Here is a 15,846-nt window from a genome sequence, read left to right as displayed (position 1 = left end):
GTTCAACAGTGATTTAAAATATACAGAATGTAGAGGACTTTTTTTTAACACTTGAGAAAAGGTTTAGGGTTAGATGACTGGTGTATCAGGTTGAGTGGCTTAATAATGTCAGCACAGAAATCATTGTGATTTTTTGTTTATTCCTTCTTGGTTGCAAGAAAGCCAATGCATATCCAAGCATTATATCCAATTCAAAACAAGAAGAAGAAAGGAAAGGAAAAATCCAAGAATCATGTCAGCTTAACTATTTCTTCAGCTAGGATGAGAGAACTTTCCCAGAAACTGAAAAGTAGATTTCTGTTTATATCTCATTGGCCAGACCCATGTAATAAGGCCACCAGAATCCGTGGAAACTAAGATGATAGAAATATGATTATCATTATTTTCTGAGGCTAGCCATGACCCATTGTTTGGTACTGGGCACATTGCCACTCTAAGCATAAGTAAAATTCTGATAGCAAGGAAGGAGAAAGGATGTGAATAATTAATAGGCATAAAACAGCATCGGCTGCAATGTCACAGATAATTGAAAGCACTTTTATTTTACTTTATTTCTTTTTTCTTTTCATAGATGGTAAAGCAGAATTAGCAAACTACTGAGTTTATATCTTGAGTTTATCTTATATCAAAAATGATTTTAGCCACCAGGTTTACTAGGCAAAAATGACTACTACTAGATCATCAGCCTTATACTGTACCTGTTAAGATACATAATTCATTGTATTTTAGTAGAATGACCTAAAAAATACTTTCTGTCATGAATGATTCTAGTTGTTTTGAGATGTATAATTAGAGCTACATACTAAAATATTTATGTTCAGCTACCTAAAATTTGGGACACAATATTTGTTTGTACTTTTTTTTCTATATTGCTATATATTTTGACTAATTTTTGATGATAAATTCTTACCCAAAGATTCCTTGTAATATATATATATTTATATATATATATTATATAAAATATATTCCTTGTAATATATATAATATTACCCAAATATTCCTTGTAATATTTATATATATATAAACATTATATATATATATAATGTTTTAGAAAACAAGAATCATTATATTAACTTCACATCAGAATTAAGTTTACACTAGAAATAAGATACAAAGTTTCACATGTAAATAATGATTCCAGTTGTCAGCAAAAAAAAAAAAGGCTCTTGTCTCATTTTATGGAAAGGGCTATTGGGTTACCCAGTTGTTTGCTCATTTTCGGAAATGTCATCACCTTAAAATACAGACTTTAAATTGGTGCAAGTTTCTGTCTACTTTATTGTACATTCATGTCAAGTCATCATTTGTCCTACCCTGAAGACTGGAAAGCTAATAATTATATATATTGTTTTGCAGTTTGATATATTTCAATTAAACATTAGGGATAATGAGGATGATAATAAGATAAGGTTTTATTCAGAACAAGGAATCAGCTTTGCATACATTTGCCATTCTATATATTTGTATGTGCTTTTTAACATCTAAGGATCCAGTATGCCTGGACAAATGTGTGCCCTGGTTTGCCCCAGTTAACATCCTTAAAGCATAATAAATGACAAAATAAAAAGTTAATAAAAGAAGATTCATCTTTGTTACTTACCCTTTTGCTTTCCAGCATCTTGTAGCTTACTTGAATCTTGTTGGAAATTAATACTAAACTGTGATCTTCCCAGGATAGCCAATATCTGCTCTGTAGATGCTGACTTCTGTGATGTACTATTCACCATTCATTGATTTAATGAAACATTGATATATTGGAGTTACACATTTCAAAGGAGTGAACCTTTGGATTCAGCAATTCAACATTGGAGCAAGTGTGATATAGAAGCAAGACAAAGCGTTCTAGAGTTAGAAAGACTTGCATTTAGATTCTAGTTATGAACCTATTAGTTCTGGGACCTTGGACTGCTGCCCAATTTTTCAACTTCAGTTTCCTTCCCTGTAAAATGGAGAAAACAATGTACCAAAGGATTATTCTTAGAATTAAGTTATATGGTACACATCAAGTGTAGATTCAACCACTAATATTACAAATACGAGAACTGAGGTCTTTGAAGTAAAACCACTTCCACAAGCTCACATAATACCAAATCAGAGCCACAGGACTAATGAGCATTCTTTGTGCAGTGAGCCATTCTCAAAGTGAATTGTGAATAAGCATATTTATTTCAAGTGTGAGGATTTCACATATTTCATAAGGAATTGCTTCATATATTATCTGTATGCATATGGTATAGAACTGAGCAGGTATTGAATGAGTGTATTCTATTATGTGGAAATTTTCAAGTCTGTTATTTCATCTAATGTTGACTTTTTTCTTTAGAATAAAATCACTATGTAAGATTTGACAAGTTTGGTTACCACACCTAACAAGGTAGCCACTGAAAACCATATGGTTTTGCTCTTTCCATGCCATGTGTCCTATGAATGTAGCTGGCTGCTCATTAGTCATAATTTAGCTGTCACTGGATTTCAGTGTTACCTTTGCATAAATACTTTGTATGATCTCACTAGTGAATACTAATTCTGAATTACTTTTTCTCATCTCCCGAAGTACACAATTTTATAGTATATTAACAATTCAAAATATATACTTATGGATTTTTACTTCTTTCATAGTCATATGTTTATAGTACGAATATTCTGCTGCTTAATCTTCAAAAACATTTTTGTTTATGATGATGAAAAATATGTTGAAACAAAATGAAAAAGAAACAAAAGAACAAGATTAACAAAGATGAAACTATTTTGAACCAAACAATTAAAGACGACAGTTGTTCTTCACAGTCAATAATTAAACATAATGTATTCAGATTCAGTTGGGAACGTCATTAGAATTCTGTAAATATAATTTTTGAAATATAAAGCCATGTTGGAAAGAGAACAGACTCTGTAATAAGAGAGACTGGAGGCTGACTTCAAAATCTGTCCCTTAGTAGTTGTATCAGTTAGGATGTCTTTCTCTAAAAATAACAGCAAATCACTTCCTTACTGGATTAAGCAACAAAACTGATCCCACCCCCACCCACATAACAGAAAATCCTAAGAGAGGCAAGTTTCAAATTTAGATGGATTAGCAACTCGATGATATAATTTAGAGTCAGATACTTCCCATCCCTTCACTCTGCCAACCTTAATCTGTAAGCTTTGCTTTGCTGCTGACTCTCATTTGCTCTAGATGACTGCACCAGTTCCAAGAAATACATCCATGGCCAGCAACTTTCAAGGCAGCCAGCAATTGCCTTTTCTAAATGTTTTCTTCTCAAAAACTCCCTTCCTTTGCAGATCACCTTCACAGTTCATTGGGCAGAGCTGAATCTATAGTAAGACCACATAATTGGAAATGAAATATGTTCAGTATTGCTAAATGGTGGAAAGAGAAGGAGGAAAAAACCTGAATGAAACTGGAGAAGAAAATATAAACCAATGCTGGAAGGACTTGTTATTAAAAACAGTAAGACACAATGACAGGGTTTGAAGTATTGGATTGATGTGACCATATTGTTGGCTTCGAAAGATCTTTGTGGATGTAGTATTTTGAAGAAATTGCAAGGGATCATGCCTCTCTACTGAGAAAACAGCTAGGAGATTTTTCAAGTGGAAAATGATGGCCAGGACTTGGCTGTATGCTGTGGAATGAAACTAAGCAGGTAGTTCAGAGTTATATAGAGAATATAGTTACAATTGGTGGGATTTCATCTCTGATTCAATGTAGCAATAAAGGTAAAGGAAGACAAAGGTGACTCACAAATTTCTGGATAGAATTACTAGTTCTATGGCATTGCATTCACTGAAATAGGAAACAGGATTTTTTTCTTGTACAAAGAGGATATTTTGTTCATCTTGGGACAGGTTGAATCTATAAATTAATAAAAATGTCAGGAGAAATAAATGGACAAGGCATATGAATTTAATGGTCGTTAACATTTACATTAATACTGAAGACTTAGAAATTGATGAGCTCCTCTACAGGGGTTCTTACATAGGGACATAAGCTAACATTGCCTCTATAACCACCAACCAACTTAAAAATTAAAAAAAAAAAATCTATATACAAGCCATTATCCATCCAAATAGTCTAATTCAATATGAATGATCTGGTACCCAGGCATTTGTTCTTTCAAAATGTTTAGTTTACCATATTAAGTTCTAGTCAAGAATGTTAATATAGAGTAAGAAGTGAAGACAGCCTGCAAAAACAGAGTTCTAATCAAAACCAAAGTTTGAAGGGCTGGTACAGGAAACATAGTTTATAACAGAAACAAGTAGCCAGAGGAGTAGAAGAAAACCACAGAAATTATGTTGTCACTGAACATAGATGGTGTGAGAGAGTGTTTGTCCATCAAGGTCATGACCAAATTCTGCCAAAAGATAAGGCAGATTAGGAACTCAGAGCTACATAATTGACCTAAGTTTTCAGAATCAAACTCCCAGGTTGTGAGATTTTTCTCAAGTAGTGTTCAGCATCCATGATTCATGTACGAATAAATTAGTTTCATTTATGATTAGTGTTTAATTTATGTCTTTTGGATGTTCAGAGAGATTGGTACCTATAATCAAGGTATCTTATGTCCAGGTTCTAAGTGAGGGACTTGGTTTTGGGTGGCAAGGACCTTGTGCTGTCATGAAAGCCTCAAGTATTGCTTCATACTTTCTTCCTTGATTATCTTGCTGGGGCTCAGAACAGGATTGCAAATTGCCAGTGTTCTGTTGATTCTACAGTTTTGTTGAGATGATTAAATGAAAGAACATATATAAGTTGCCCAGCAGAGCAACTGACACATAGTGCACATTAATAAGTTCCTTTTGCCATATTTTTTTTAATTCTCCTCCTCCTCCTCCTCCTCCTTCTTCTTCTTTATCTTCTTCTTCTTTTTTCAGGTTGTGTGCATGGTTGCTGAGAATTGCAGGAGAAATATATACTCTCCCATTCATTGGAAATAATGTTGGTCATTGATTCTTGCCTTCAAGTAAAGAAATGCCAGAAATCTACATAATACCCCTAAACCTATAACATAATTTTTATCAAATTTACAAATTTAGTTTTCCAATGGGAAACAGATGTACTCCTTCCCTGTACTCATTTTGTCGACTGTTCTTTGTTCCTTGCAGCAGTTGTCAAATTATGAAATTTAGCCCACAAGCAAGAAATCACATCTGTGCTGACTGGGACCATGAAGAGATGCTGGACAGCTGTATAACTGGGGTTTATTTCCACAGATTAGTAAAATGTGTGCTGTAATTGAATCCAGTAGCCTTTTTGATATTGTTAAATGGAAATCAATAAGCAAACATCCATCAGAATTTTACTGTATGCAATGGGACTTTGGTTCAGTGCCTTTAGAGAAACAGAATGTCATTCTATCTGTTTCTATGAATTATTCTCTCTATATATTATGGTAGAGGGTCAGCTACCATTATAAGTGTGTTTGTTTGTTACTGTGAAGATTATGTGAAAAATAGAAACAATATAAGAGTGAGACAATGCCTCCTGGCTCCCTACTTTGTCTTCATGCCATCAAAGATCACACATTTTCTCAAGGCCCTGCCCACTGATGTTGCTGGCTTGAATGTCTTTGAGATGTCTTTCAACTCTTCAAAGTCTCAAAAACACATTTATCCCAATATGTCAATTTCCTGTAGAATCCAATAATATTTTTCTGGACTTAGTTACTAATATTAGCAAGATGTTAAGGAGAAGGCAGTGGAGTCAAAGTGATACATACAATGTTATGAATATTTGAAAATAATAATCATTAAAGGCCACATTTGAATTATTAACTTAAATTAATCTTTGCTAGCATGTATAAAGGTGTGGGTTTAGGAGTTTTACACATATTCCATTTTACTCATTCTGTCTTTTCCTTGCACTCAATGAACCCCCAAATAACAAAAAAATGAGCTAACAACTCTATGGCTTTTCTAAAAGTAAATTCTTTCAAAGCTTTTCTCTGTTTGTTCAAGAAGTCATTAAAATTTTAGTGTGTACTAAAAATAAAGTCTACATAAGATTATTTTGAATCACATCTATTATAATCTGTTATTGGTTGGACAGACAGTCAACTGATTATTACTTATTAAATGTTTCTGTATTCATGATTCTTTTTTTTATGATATAACTTCAGGAAATTTGAAATAGACTATATAACCATTGACCTCTGTAGAGTTATTTCTCCTTGAGAATCTGACTTTTTAATTACTGATTAGAATACCAACCAATATGCCCATCTTCATTATAATTATACAGTGACTTAGGGAAAATGACTTTGAAGACTTTCTCTCAGTTTAATATGTGGCTTTATTTTAAAATATAAATAATGAAATAAAAACATTTTCCATAAAACTTAATTAAATAAGATCTAATTTATGTCTTCCAAAGTAATTGTGGTATCAAACATTTCCACTAATTATATTCATTAGTAGTTTCTTCTAGACAAATTTTAATTAAGTTGTACAATGAAGACCAATACTCATTATATATATATATATATATGATATATATGGTTCAGAACAATTTAATTACTGTAATTGCTGCAGAGAAGACACTTAGTGACTGTTACTGTGGTAGAGGTCTAAATCCATCACTGCCTTTTAAAATGTGTTTGGTGTTGGCTACCAACTACTGATGAAGATGTGAAAAAAAAGGGAGGATGTGAAGAAAAAGGAATACTTGTGTACTTTTAGTGGGAATACAGATTGGTCCAGCCACTATCAAAAGCAGTATGAAATTTCCTCAGAAATTTAAAAGTAACTGCCTTATATATAACCTAGTGGTTCCACTTCTGGAAATATTTCCAATGAAACCCGAAAACACTTATTTGAATAAATATATGTACCCCTATGTTCACTGTAGTGTTATTTATAATAGCCAAGATTTAGAAGCAGCCCAAGTGCCCATCAGTAGGTGAGTGAATAAAAAAACGGTGGTACATTTGCACAACGGACTACTACTTAGCCACAAAAAGAATAAAATACTACCTTTTGTTGACAGCATGAACAGACCTGGAGATTATTAGGCGAGGTGAAATAGGCCAGTTTGAGAAAGACAAGTACCATGTGATTTCACTTGTACGTGGAATCTAGCAAACAAAATGAACTAACAAACAAGATAGAAATAGATTCATAAATACAAAGAACAAACTGACAGCTTTCAGAAGGAAGGGGGCTTATGGGACTGAGTGAAAAAGGTGAAGGAATTAAGCAAAGAAGAATAAATTAATAAACACAGACAACAGTATGTTGATCCCAAGAGGGTAAGGGAGGATAAGTAGAAAAGGGTAAAGGGGAGATGAATTGTGATGGAAGGAGACTTCACTTGGGATAGTGACAGCATAATGCAACATACTAATGATGTGTTATAGACTCACACACCTGAAACCTATATAGTTTTATTTATTAGGATTATTTATTACTTATTTATTGGGATGGCCAATGGCATCCTAATTAATTCAATAGAATTAAAATTTGTTGATAAAATTGAGAACTCAAATTCAGAAAATTCACGTTTATATATAACATGAAGTTCTAGATTTATGTAACTAAAGTAATGGGGAAAATATAGACAATATCAGCAGCATTGTATTTTTTACTCATGCTATAATAAATGTTGATAAATTATCAGAACATAAATGAGAACAGCTCATGTAAAAAACTTTTTCAGGAGCTGGGTTATATATTTCTTTTTTCTAAATGAAACTTTAATATTTATTACTTTTATTTCCTTAAACTGGAATACTATGTTGATTCATTCAGAATGCCTTCAAAAATGCTCATTTTTATTAATAAAGATCATGATACTGGTGCACTATAAAAGATTTGTGAAAGTAGAGATTTTCTAGTAGCATCATAAGTGTATGCCAGGGTTGCTCACCTTTGGTACTTGTGATATTTGAGCCAGATAATTATTTCCTGGGAGTGGGGGAAGTCCTGCTGTGTGCTGAATGATGTTTAGCTGCATTACTGGCTTCTTCCCATGAGGTACCAGTGGCAAAATACTCCCTCACCCTTCAGTTGTCTAAAAATATATACATATTATTAAAGTATAGTTGACATACGATATTAGTTTAAGCTGTACAAAATAGTGTAGCAATATTTATTATATGCCTTAAAAAGTGTCACCTCCCTACCTTTCAGTTTTGAAAATCAAAGATGTCTCCTTGACATACCTGATGTCCATGTTGAGAACCACTGGTAAGTGCTCATACAGACACACCCTCCAGTTTTTTCCACTGGCCAAATGATTTATTTATAAGAAAAACACCCATTGGTCCTGGCTGGTTAGCTCAGTCAGTTAGAACATCACCCTAAAACACCAGTTATGGGTTCAATCCCTGTTCAGAACACATAAAAAGAAGCAACTAGAGAATCCACAACTATGTGGAAAAACTAGTGAATGCTCCCTGCTCCCCTTTCTCTCTCCCTTTCTCTTTCTTTCTCTCTAAAATCAATCAATAAAAAATAAAATGAAATAAGATATAAAACAGTCATTCAGCTGTTTTAAGCACAAGCTAAGTTCATAGGCATGAGTCAAACACAGTATTCTTATAAGGACACGATAGAATTCTGTGTATTCAGTGTCTTGGATACAAAAACTCTGTGCTGCCTGACCTGTGGTGGCGCAGTGGATCAAGCATTGACCTGGAATGCTGAGGTCGTCAGTTCAAAACTTTGGGCTTGCCTGGTCAAGGCACATTTGGGAGTTGATGCTTCCTGCTCTTCCTCTCTCTCTCTCTCTCTCTCTCTCTCTCTCTCTCTCTCTCTTTCTCTCTCTCACTCTCTCTCATCTCTAAAATGAATAAATAAAATAAAGTTAAAAAAAAAAACAAACTCTGTGCTAACTGAATATTCAGTAATTATACCTTACCTAGACTTAGGAAAGGGATGATCAGAGATAGCTTCCTGAAGATGGTAGTTCCTGAAATATATTTTGTAGAACTAGTAAAGACTTAACAATTCAGAAAAGGAGAAGAGCTTTTGAGAAAGCTAGTGCAGCATGTAAGACACTTGGGAGAGAAGAAAACTTTCACTCTCTCTATATGTATCAATATAGAGATAGATAAGGATATATATGTGTATATATAAATTATATGGTTATATATCTATATATGTATATACATATCATTTTAGTTATTTTCCCTAGGGCATAAAATCCAAGTTGCTCTACATTATATGAACAAAATTATAATATAGTAATCTGCAAGTATTTGCTTAAAATATCAATTTTCCTTTTTTTCTCTCAATTTCCAATTCCATAATGGTATATATAAATATCTTCTTTGCATTGTAAATTTTATGAAATCATCTATTTCCAAAAGGGAAGCAATTTTAGACGATAGTGGAAAGTGAAATATAGCTATTTCCTATGTACCTCTTAATCCATTTATCTGAAGAAAACCTTTTGACAAGATTATAAAAGAAAAAGGTAATCTGTATTCCTATTGTGGTTATTCTCATGTGTTTATCAGTGTATTCCAGTATTGAAAATTCTCAATAAATTCTATTAACAGCCAAGCTAGTGTTTTCACTTGATTCATTTACTTTCTCTCACACACACATATTTTGGGTCACAACAGAGTAAAAATAGTAACTTAGATTAAAGTAATTTTAAATGAGTGTAACTAAACTTGAGAAAGCTATCTGGAATTCTGCCGGTATAAATGAATATTTGAAGACCCACATATTATTAAAAGGTCTACTAGGAATGCTGTGTTTCTAATGGCAAGCTGGTTATGAATTCCCGGAATTCTTATGCACATCAGTGTGCCACCACAGGATTAAGTTCAGTTTGACTGCCTTCTCGGTAGAAGGCCTTCAGTGTTCTGTTATGCTCTACTTTATCTAGTCTACACAGATATGCTGCTGCTCAGCATCAAAGGTGAAATAAATGAATCGTAAAGAGGAATAAACAGTGATCTAGGTTCTGCACTCCCCTGGTATTTTAGTCATGTCTAGACACAGCCCTAAGTGTCCCAGAAAAGTGAAAATGAGGACAAGGACATTTAAGTATAATAATATAACCTTATTCCCATGGAAACCAGAAAAGCCAACAATAGATTAAAAAGAAGAGTATGGATCTACCTGAAATATTAGATATAGTGGAGTTCCCAGGGGATTAACAAGCTCAGTGGATAGTGAAACACATTTTCTTTTTTCTATTTTAAACAATGGTGATTCAGTTAGGTCAATTTCCTCTAAATCATAATTCCACAGATTACTTATTTCATTATTTATTTATTATTTTAAATTTTATTTATTAATTTTATACAAAGAGAAGTTGGTGGGGGGCAAGAAGTAGTTGCTTTACTCTAGCTGTTTATTGGTTGCTTGTTGTGTGTGCCTTGACTGGGTAAGCCCAGGGTTTAGAACCAGTGACCTTAGTGTTCCAGGTCAGCTCTCTATCTACTGCACCACCACAAGCTGGGCATAAGTTATTTATTTTATTATTCCCTAAAGCCAAGGTGATACGTGTTGGCTGAAGATGATACCCCCCCATTCTATGAGTATACATGTTTATATAAAGAGCTCAGAACTTGAAAGAAATAGACAAGTATATTGAACAGACACATATATTATGTATATATATGTTTGGGCATGTGTGTGTATATGTATTAAGTATATTTCTGCTGTGTAAAAATTGAAAAATTTGTATTTTTATACTACTAATATTAAAACTGTTAAGTTAGTGTATATTTGATGTTATATGAAAATGATGGAAAATATGGGTTAAATGTACATATTTTCTATAGTGTATAGAACATTTCTATTTAAATTATGATCTTCATTGCCTTTGTTTTTAAAATTCTGTTTTATATTCTCTTCCACGAATATTAAAGCACATTTCTTACCCTATTTGCTGTTATTTCTTTGGTAGCCTTGGCTTGCATTTGCATATAGAATCTTTTTTTTTTAATTGCTAGCATTTCAAGATACCGGTCCTTGAATTTAGTTTAAGGAAGCTTCATGCCACTGACTATCTTATTTCCCTTTTGGGTCCATATGCCATGCTCACTTTAAGTGGTGCAGCTGCACAGTGAGCCAGGTAGATCCACTTGTGTAAAGAATAACAGGTTGGAAACATAATGATCTGTGAGTGAGGTCTAAGGCATTTTGACAACACAGTACTCTTTTCACTAGTTTAACTTGAGGTGAGAGCAGGTGAACTTCTTGAAAAATAAACGTGGTGAGTGTGTGAGATGTGGTGCGCAGGTGTGTACTTACTGTGTGGCTTCCTTTTGCAATGATGATGGTCAGACTTCCATCCTAGGAGTTCCAGATATTTTGAGATATCCAGCTATGCCATAATTGATCTTTGTCTATCAAAAATGTTGTTGCTGTTAGCTCTGTAAGAGGCACATGCGATATGATGGTCATAAACAAGTAGAAAATATCTTGGAAATACAATGTACACCTAACTGTAACAACAACCCTGAGAGCTGGATGAAGTGTGTGTAGATTTCTTTCTTAATTAAACTTGCAATTTGGATTAGAGTTTTTGGTTAATTTAATATTGCAAAAAAAAATGTTATAAGCTTGGGGATAGTTTATTGCTGTTTAATGTAAATTATTTGTTAATTGCTTCATAACAGCTTTCCGAAAGAAAATACAATACATTCAGCTACACTTTTATGGCTGCAGCTTAATCCCAAGACCTAGAGCCTGAAAAAAACTGCATGGTCATTACTGTTTTCAGTAGATTTTTCATATTCTTTTATTATTATTTTAATTCTTCTTCTTTATTCTTGTTTGACAAAGACTAAAAAGAAAGCACTTAGGATAATGACTTGTTAATATGATTTTGCTGTAATCTCTAAATGTTCAAAATCACTTGTTTTCTTTTATTGAAATGTTTTCTCTAAATTATAACTCTTGTATTCATCGTAATGAATGCTTAATCTAATTTCAGTTATGTAGCAATATGCACTTTTAATAACACTATGAAAAGAGTGAAGAAGCAATTTTATACATTTGACTCAGTTTTGTATTTTTTCTTTCAGTGAATTTATTGGATTCACGTACTGTCATGGGGGACCTGGGATGGATTGCTTTTCCAAAAAATGGGGTAAGTCTTTATGAAATTTCTCCTATGACTTTCACTGCCTGAGTAGACTTCATGTTACATATATAACATGATTGAAAATTCATTGAATGGATTTGTTGTTAGGAGAGGAAGGTTGTGTGTGTGAGGGTGAGGATGGAGACCTCATATTAGCTATGACTGAGAAAAGTAGGCAAATAGGGAATGGATTTCAATAACAGAATAACAACTATGTAATTTTCCTCTTTGAATGTTTCTCCACAAATAAATGTGAAGTTACCTTTGACATTGAGAAGAGTTTCTGATGAAGCAACCAACAAACTTACAGCATTGGTTTATCTTCAAAAAATGAGATAGAATTATTTTTCTGCTAATTTGCCCTTATTCTGGTTATATTGAATAGGAAGTAAAAATAACATGTCAATGACCAGTTTCTGTTCAACCAGAGTGGGACAGACAGGAAGGGAGAGAAGATAAGATACATCAATTTTTTGTTGCAGCACCTGTCGTTCATTGATTGCTTCTGATATGTGCCTTGACCAGGGGGCTCCAGCAGAGTGAATGACTCTTTGCTCAAGCCAAAGATCTTGGACTCAAGCCACTAACCATGGGGTCACGTCTGTGATCCCATGCTTAAGCTGGCAACACTGCACTCATGCTGGTGAGCTTAGCGTTTCGAACTTGGGTCCTCAGCATCCCAGACCAATGCTCTATTCATTGCACCACCACCTGGTCAGGCTGAATGTAGGTTGCTTTTTAAGAGAGTAATTTCTCCTGTTTGACTCAACTTATACCTGATACTCTACTCAGTTGCTAATCTATAATGTTGGCATTTTTGTGGCGTCAATTTTTAACATTTCACATATATCAGGATATTCTCTTCTTTCAGGACTTTATTATTATATTTTTTAACTTAAAAGGTTTATTTTTAATTTATTTTGTTGACAGTTTTAAGTATCCCATTTAATATAACACCTTCCCTCCACCGCATTATGCCCCCCATGTCCCATGCAAAGTTTCTTTCCACCTCCATTTCACCCCCTTTGCCCCCCCCACTCGCTCCATTCACCCTTTCCCTCTGGCTATTGCCTCTTTGTTTTCTGTATCTGTGTGTTATGTATATGTAATATGACTGATTCCTTCACCTTCTTAGATCCCATCCCCTCTTCTCCCTTCCCTCTGACAGCTGTCCCTCTGTTCCCTGTGATCCTGCCTCTGTTTCTATTTTGCTTTTCATTTTTTTGTGATCATTTGATTCTACATATAAGTGAGATCATATGGTATTTGTCTTTCTCTGTCTGGGTTATTTCACTTAGGATAATAATCTCTAGGTCTATCTATGCTATTGCAAAAGGTATGATTTTTTTCTTTTTTATGGCTGTGTAGTATTCCATGGTGTAAATGTACCACTGCTTTTTTATCCACTTGTCCACTGACGAATACTTAGGCTGTTTCCAGATATTGGCTATTGCAAATGATGGTGCAATGAACATGGGTGGTGCATTTATTTTTTGATTTAGGGTTTTGGGGTTCTTAAAATAAATTCCTAGAAGTGGGATAGCTGGGTCAGAAGGCACTGCCATATTTAGCTTTTTTGAGGATATGTTATACTGTTTTCCACAGTGGATGCAAGAGTCTACATTCCCACTAGCAGAGAGGGTTTCCTTTTCTCCACATCCTTGCTAGCACTTGTTTGTTGATTTGTTAATGAAAGCCATTCTGGCAGGTTTGAGGTGATATCTCATTGTGGTTTTAAGTTGCATTTCTCTAATGACTAGTGACAAGGGACATTATTTTATATGCTTATTGGCCATGTATATCCTCTTTGGAGAAGTGTTTATTCAGAACTTTTGCACATTTTAAAAATGGATTGTTTACCTTCCTGGCATTGAGTTTTATAAGACCTTAATAAATTTTAGTGATTTACTCCTTATCAGACATATCTACAAATATGTTTTCCCATAAAGTGGGTTGTCTTTTTATTTTTTTAATGATGTCTTCTGACAGCTTTCAGTCTGATATAGTCCCATTGTTTATTTTGTCCTTTATTTCACTTGACCATGGGGATTTATCAGCAAAAATATTGCTTTGAGAGGTGTCTGAGAGTCTACTGCCTATGTATTCTTCTAGAGTTTTTATGGTTTTGTGACTTACATTTAAGTCTTTTATGCATTTTGAGTTTATTTTTGTGAATGATGTAAGCCAGTATTCTAGTTTTATTTTTTTGCATGTATCTGTCCAGTTTTCGTAACACCATTTATTAAAAAGACTGTCTTTACTCCATTATACACTGTTGCCTCCTTTGTTATTGGGCAAATGAGTTAGTAAAATTTGTATTTTTTGAGTTTGCTCACATTTATTGTTACAAAATGGCACTGGGAAGCCACATGTGTGCTTGCCCTCAGAGCAGGGCAGTTGATTGCTAATTGGGATTGTATTTCTGCTTGGGAGGGGCCACTGATTTGCTAATGTTTGCTGGAGGAGGGGTTTTTGTGGGCCCAAGCAGTTTTGCACGGAGAGCAAGGAGAATGCAGAGTGCTGAAGAAGAAGAAAGTTTGTACAGAGAGATAGAAGGTATGCATATGAGGAACCAGAACTGAGGGGCTTTGCGAGCCCTACTGAGGCTGTGGGGGTCTTTGATTCTATTAGGAACAGGAGAAGATGCTCTGGGTTGTGGAACCAGAGAATACTTTAGAGCTTTGGGAACTCTGAATGAGAGGGAAGTGATCTTCGCTGCCTGTTTGCTCATTGGCCAGTGCAAGACTTTAATAAAGAAATGGTCCACCATTTTTTGGCTCCACCATTTCTTCTGTCTGCCTGAAATCGAATGAGAACCTACATGTCCACAATGACTGTGGCCACTGGCCCTAGCTTTGTCAAACATTAATTGATCATAAAGGTATGGATTCATTTTTGGTTTTCTTTTCTGTTCCGTTGATCTATAAGCCCTGGTTCTAATGCCAGTACCAGGCTGCTTTGATTACAATGGACTTGTAGTATAACTTGATATCAGGAAGTGTGATATACCTCCCACTTTGTACTTCATTTTCTGGATTGCTGAAGCTCCTCAAGTTTTGTTTCGGTTTCATATAAATTTTTGAAATATTTGTTCTAGATCTGTGAAGTATGCATTGGTATTTTAATAGGAATTGCACTGAATTTGTCGATTGCTTTGAGTAGTATGGACATTTTAATGATGTTATTTCCTTCTATTCATGAACACGGTATATGCTCCCACTTGATAGTATTTTCCTCGATTTCTTTTTCCAATGTCTTATAATTTTCATAGTAGAAGTCTTTTACCTCCTTAGTTCAATTTATTCCTGAGTTATTTATTTATTTATTTTTATTTGTTGCAATAGTGGGATTGTTTCCTTAATTTCTCTTTCTGACAGTTCACTATTGGTGTATAAAAATGCCACTGATTTCTGAAAATTAATTTTATATCCTGACACTTTGATAAATTTATCATGTCTAGTAGATTTTTGAGACATTAAGATTTTCTGTATATAGTATCGTGTCATCAGCATATATATTTTAGCTGTATTACTTCTCTTTTCCAATTCAGATGCCTTTATTTCTTGCTCTCATGTGACTGTTGTGGCTAGGATTTCCAGTACTGTGTTGAATAACAGTGGTGAGCATCCCAGTCTTATTCTTCATCTTAAGGGGATTGCTTTTAATTTTTGCTCATTGAATATGATGTTGGCTGTCAGTTTGTCATACATAGCCTTTATTATGTTGAGGCATCTTCCCAGTATTCCCATTTTACTGAGAGTTTTGATCACATATGGGTGCCAAATTTTATCAAA

General features: G+C 34.1%; 1 protein-coding gene across 5 annotated transcripts in view; it reads left to right on the top strand.

The window, feature by feature from the left end:
• EPHA5 (EPH receptor A5) overlaps positions 1-15,846 on the top strand; it is a 373,740-nt gene that overhangs the window by 19,783 nt on the left and 338,111 nt on the right. For all 5 annotated transcript variants that reach the window (XM_066384549.1, XM_066384547.1, XM_066384548.1 and 2 more), the window contains exon 2: positions 11,994-12,058. In XM_066384549.1, the coding sequence (XP_066240646.1) occupies positions 11,994-12,058 (65 nt within the window). The remainder of the gene's footprint in view (positions 1-11,993; positions 12,059-15,846) is intronic.

Source organism: Saccopteryx leptura, chromosome 5 (genome assembly GCF_036850995.1).
Source record: "Saccopteryx leptura isolate mSacLep1 chromosome 5, mSacLep1_pri_phased_curated, whole genome shotgun sequence".
NCBI classification, from domain to species: domain Eukaryota; kingdom Metazoa; phylum Chordata; class Mammalia; order Chiroptera; family Emballonuridae; genus Saccopteryx; species Saccopteryx leptura.
This window is presented reverse-complemented; position numbering and strand designations above follow the sequence as displayed.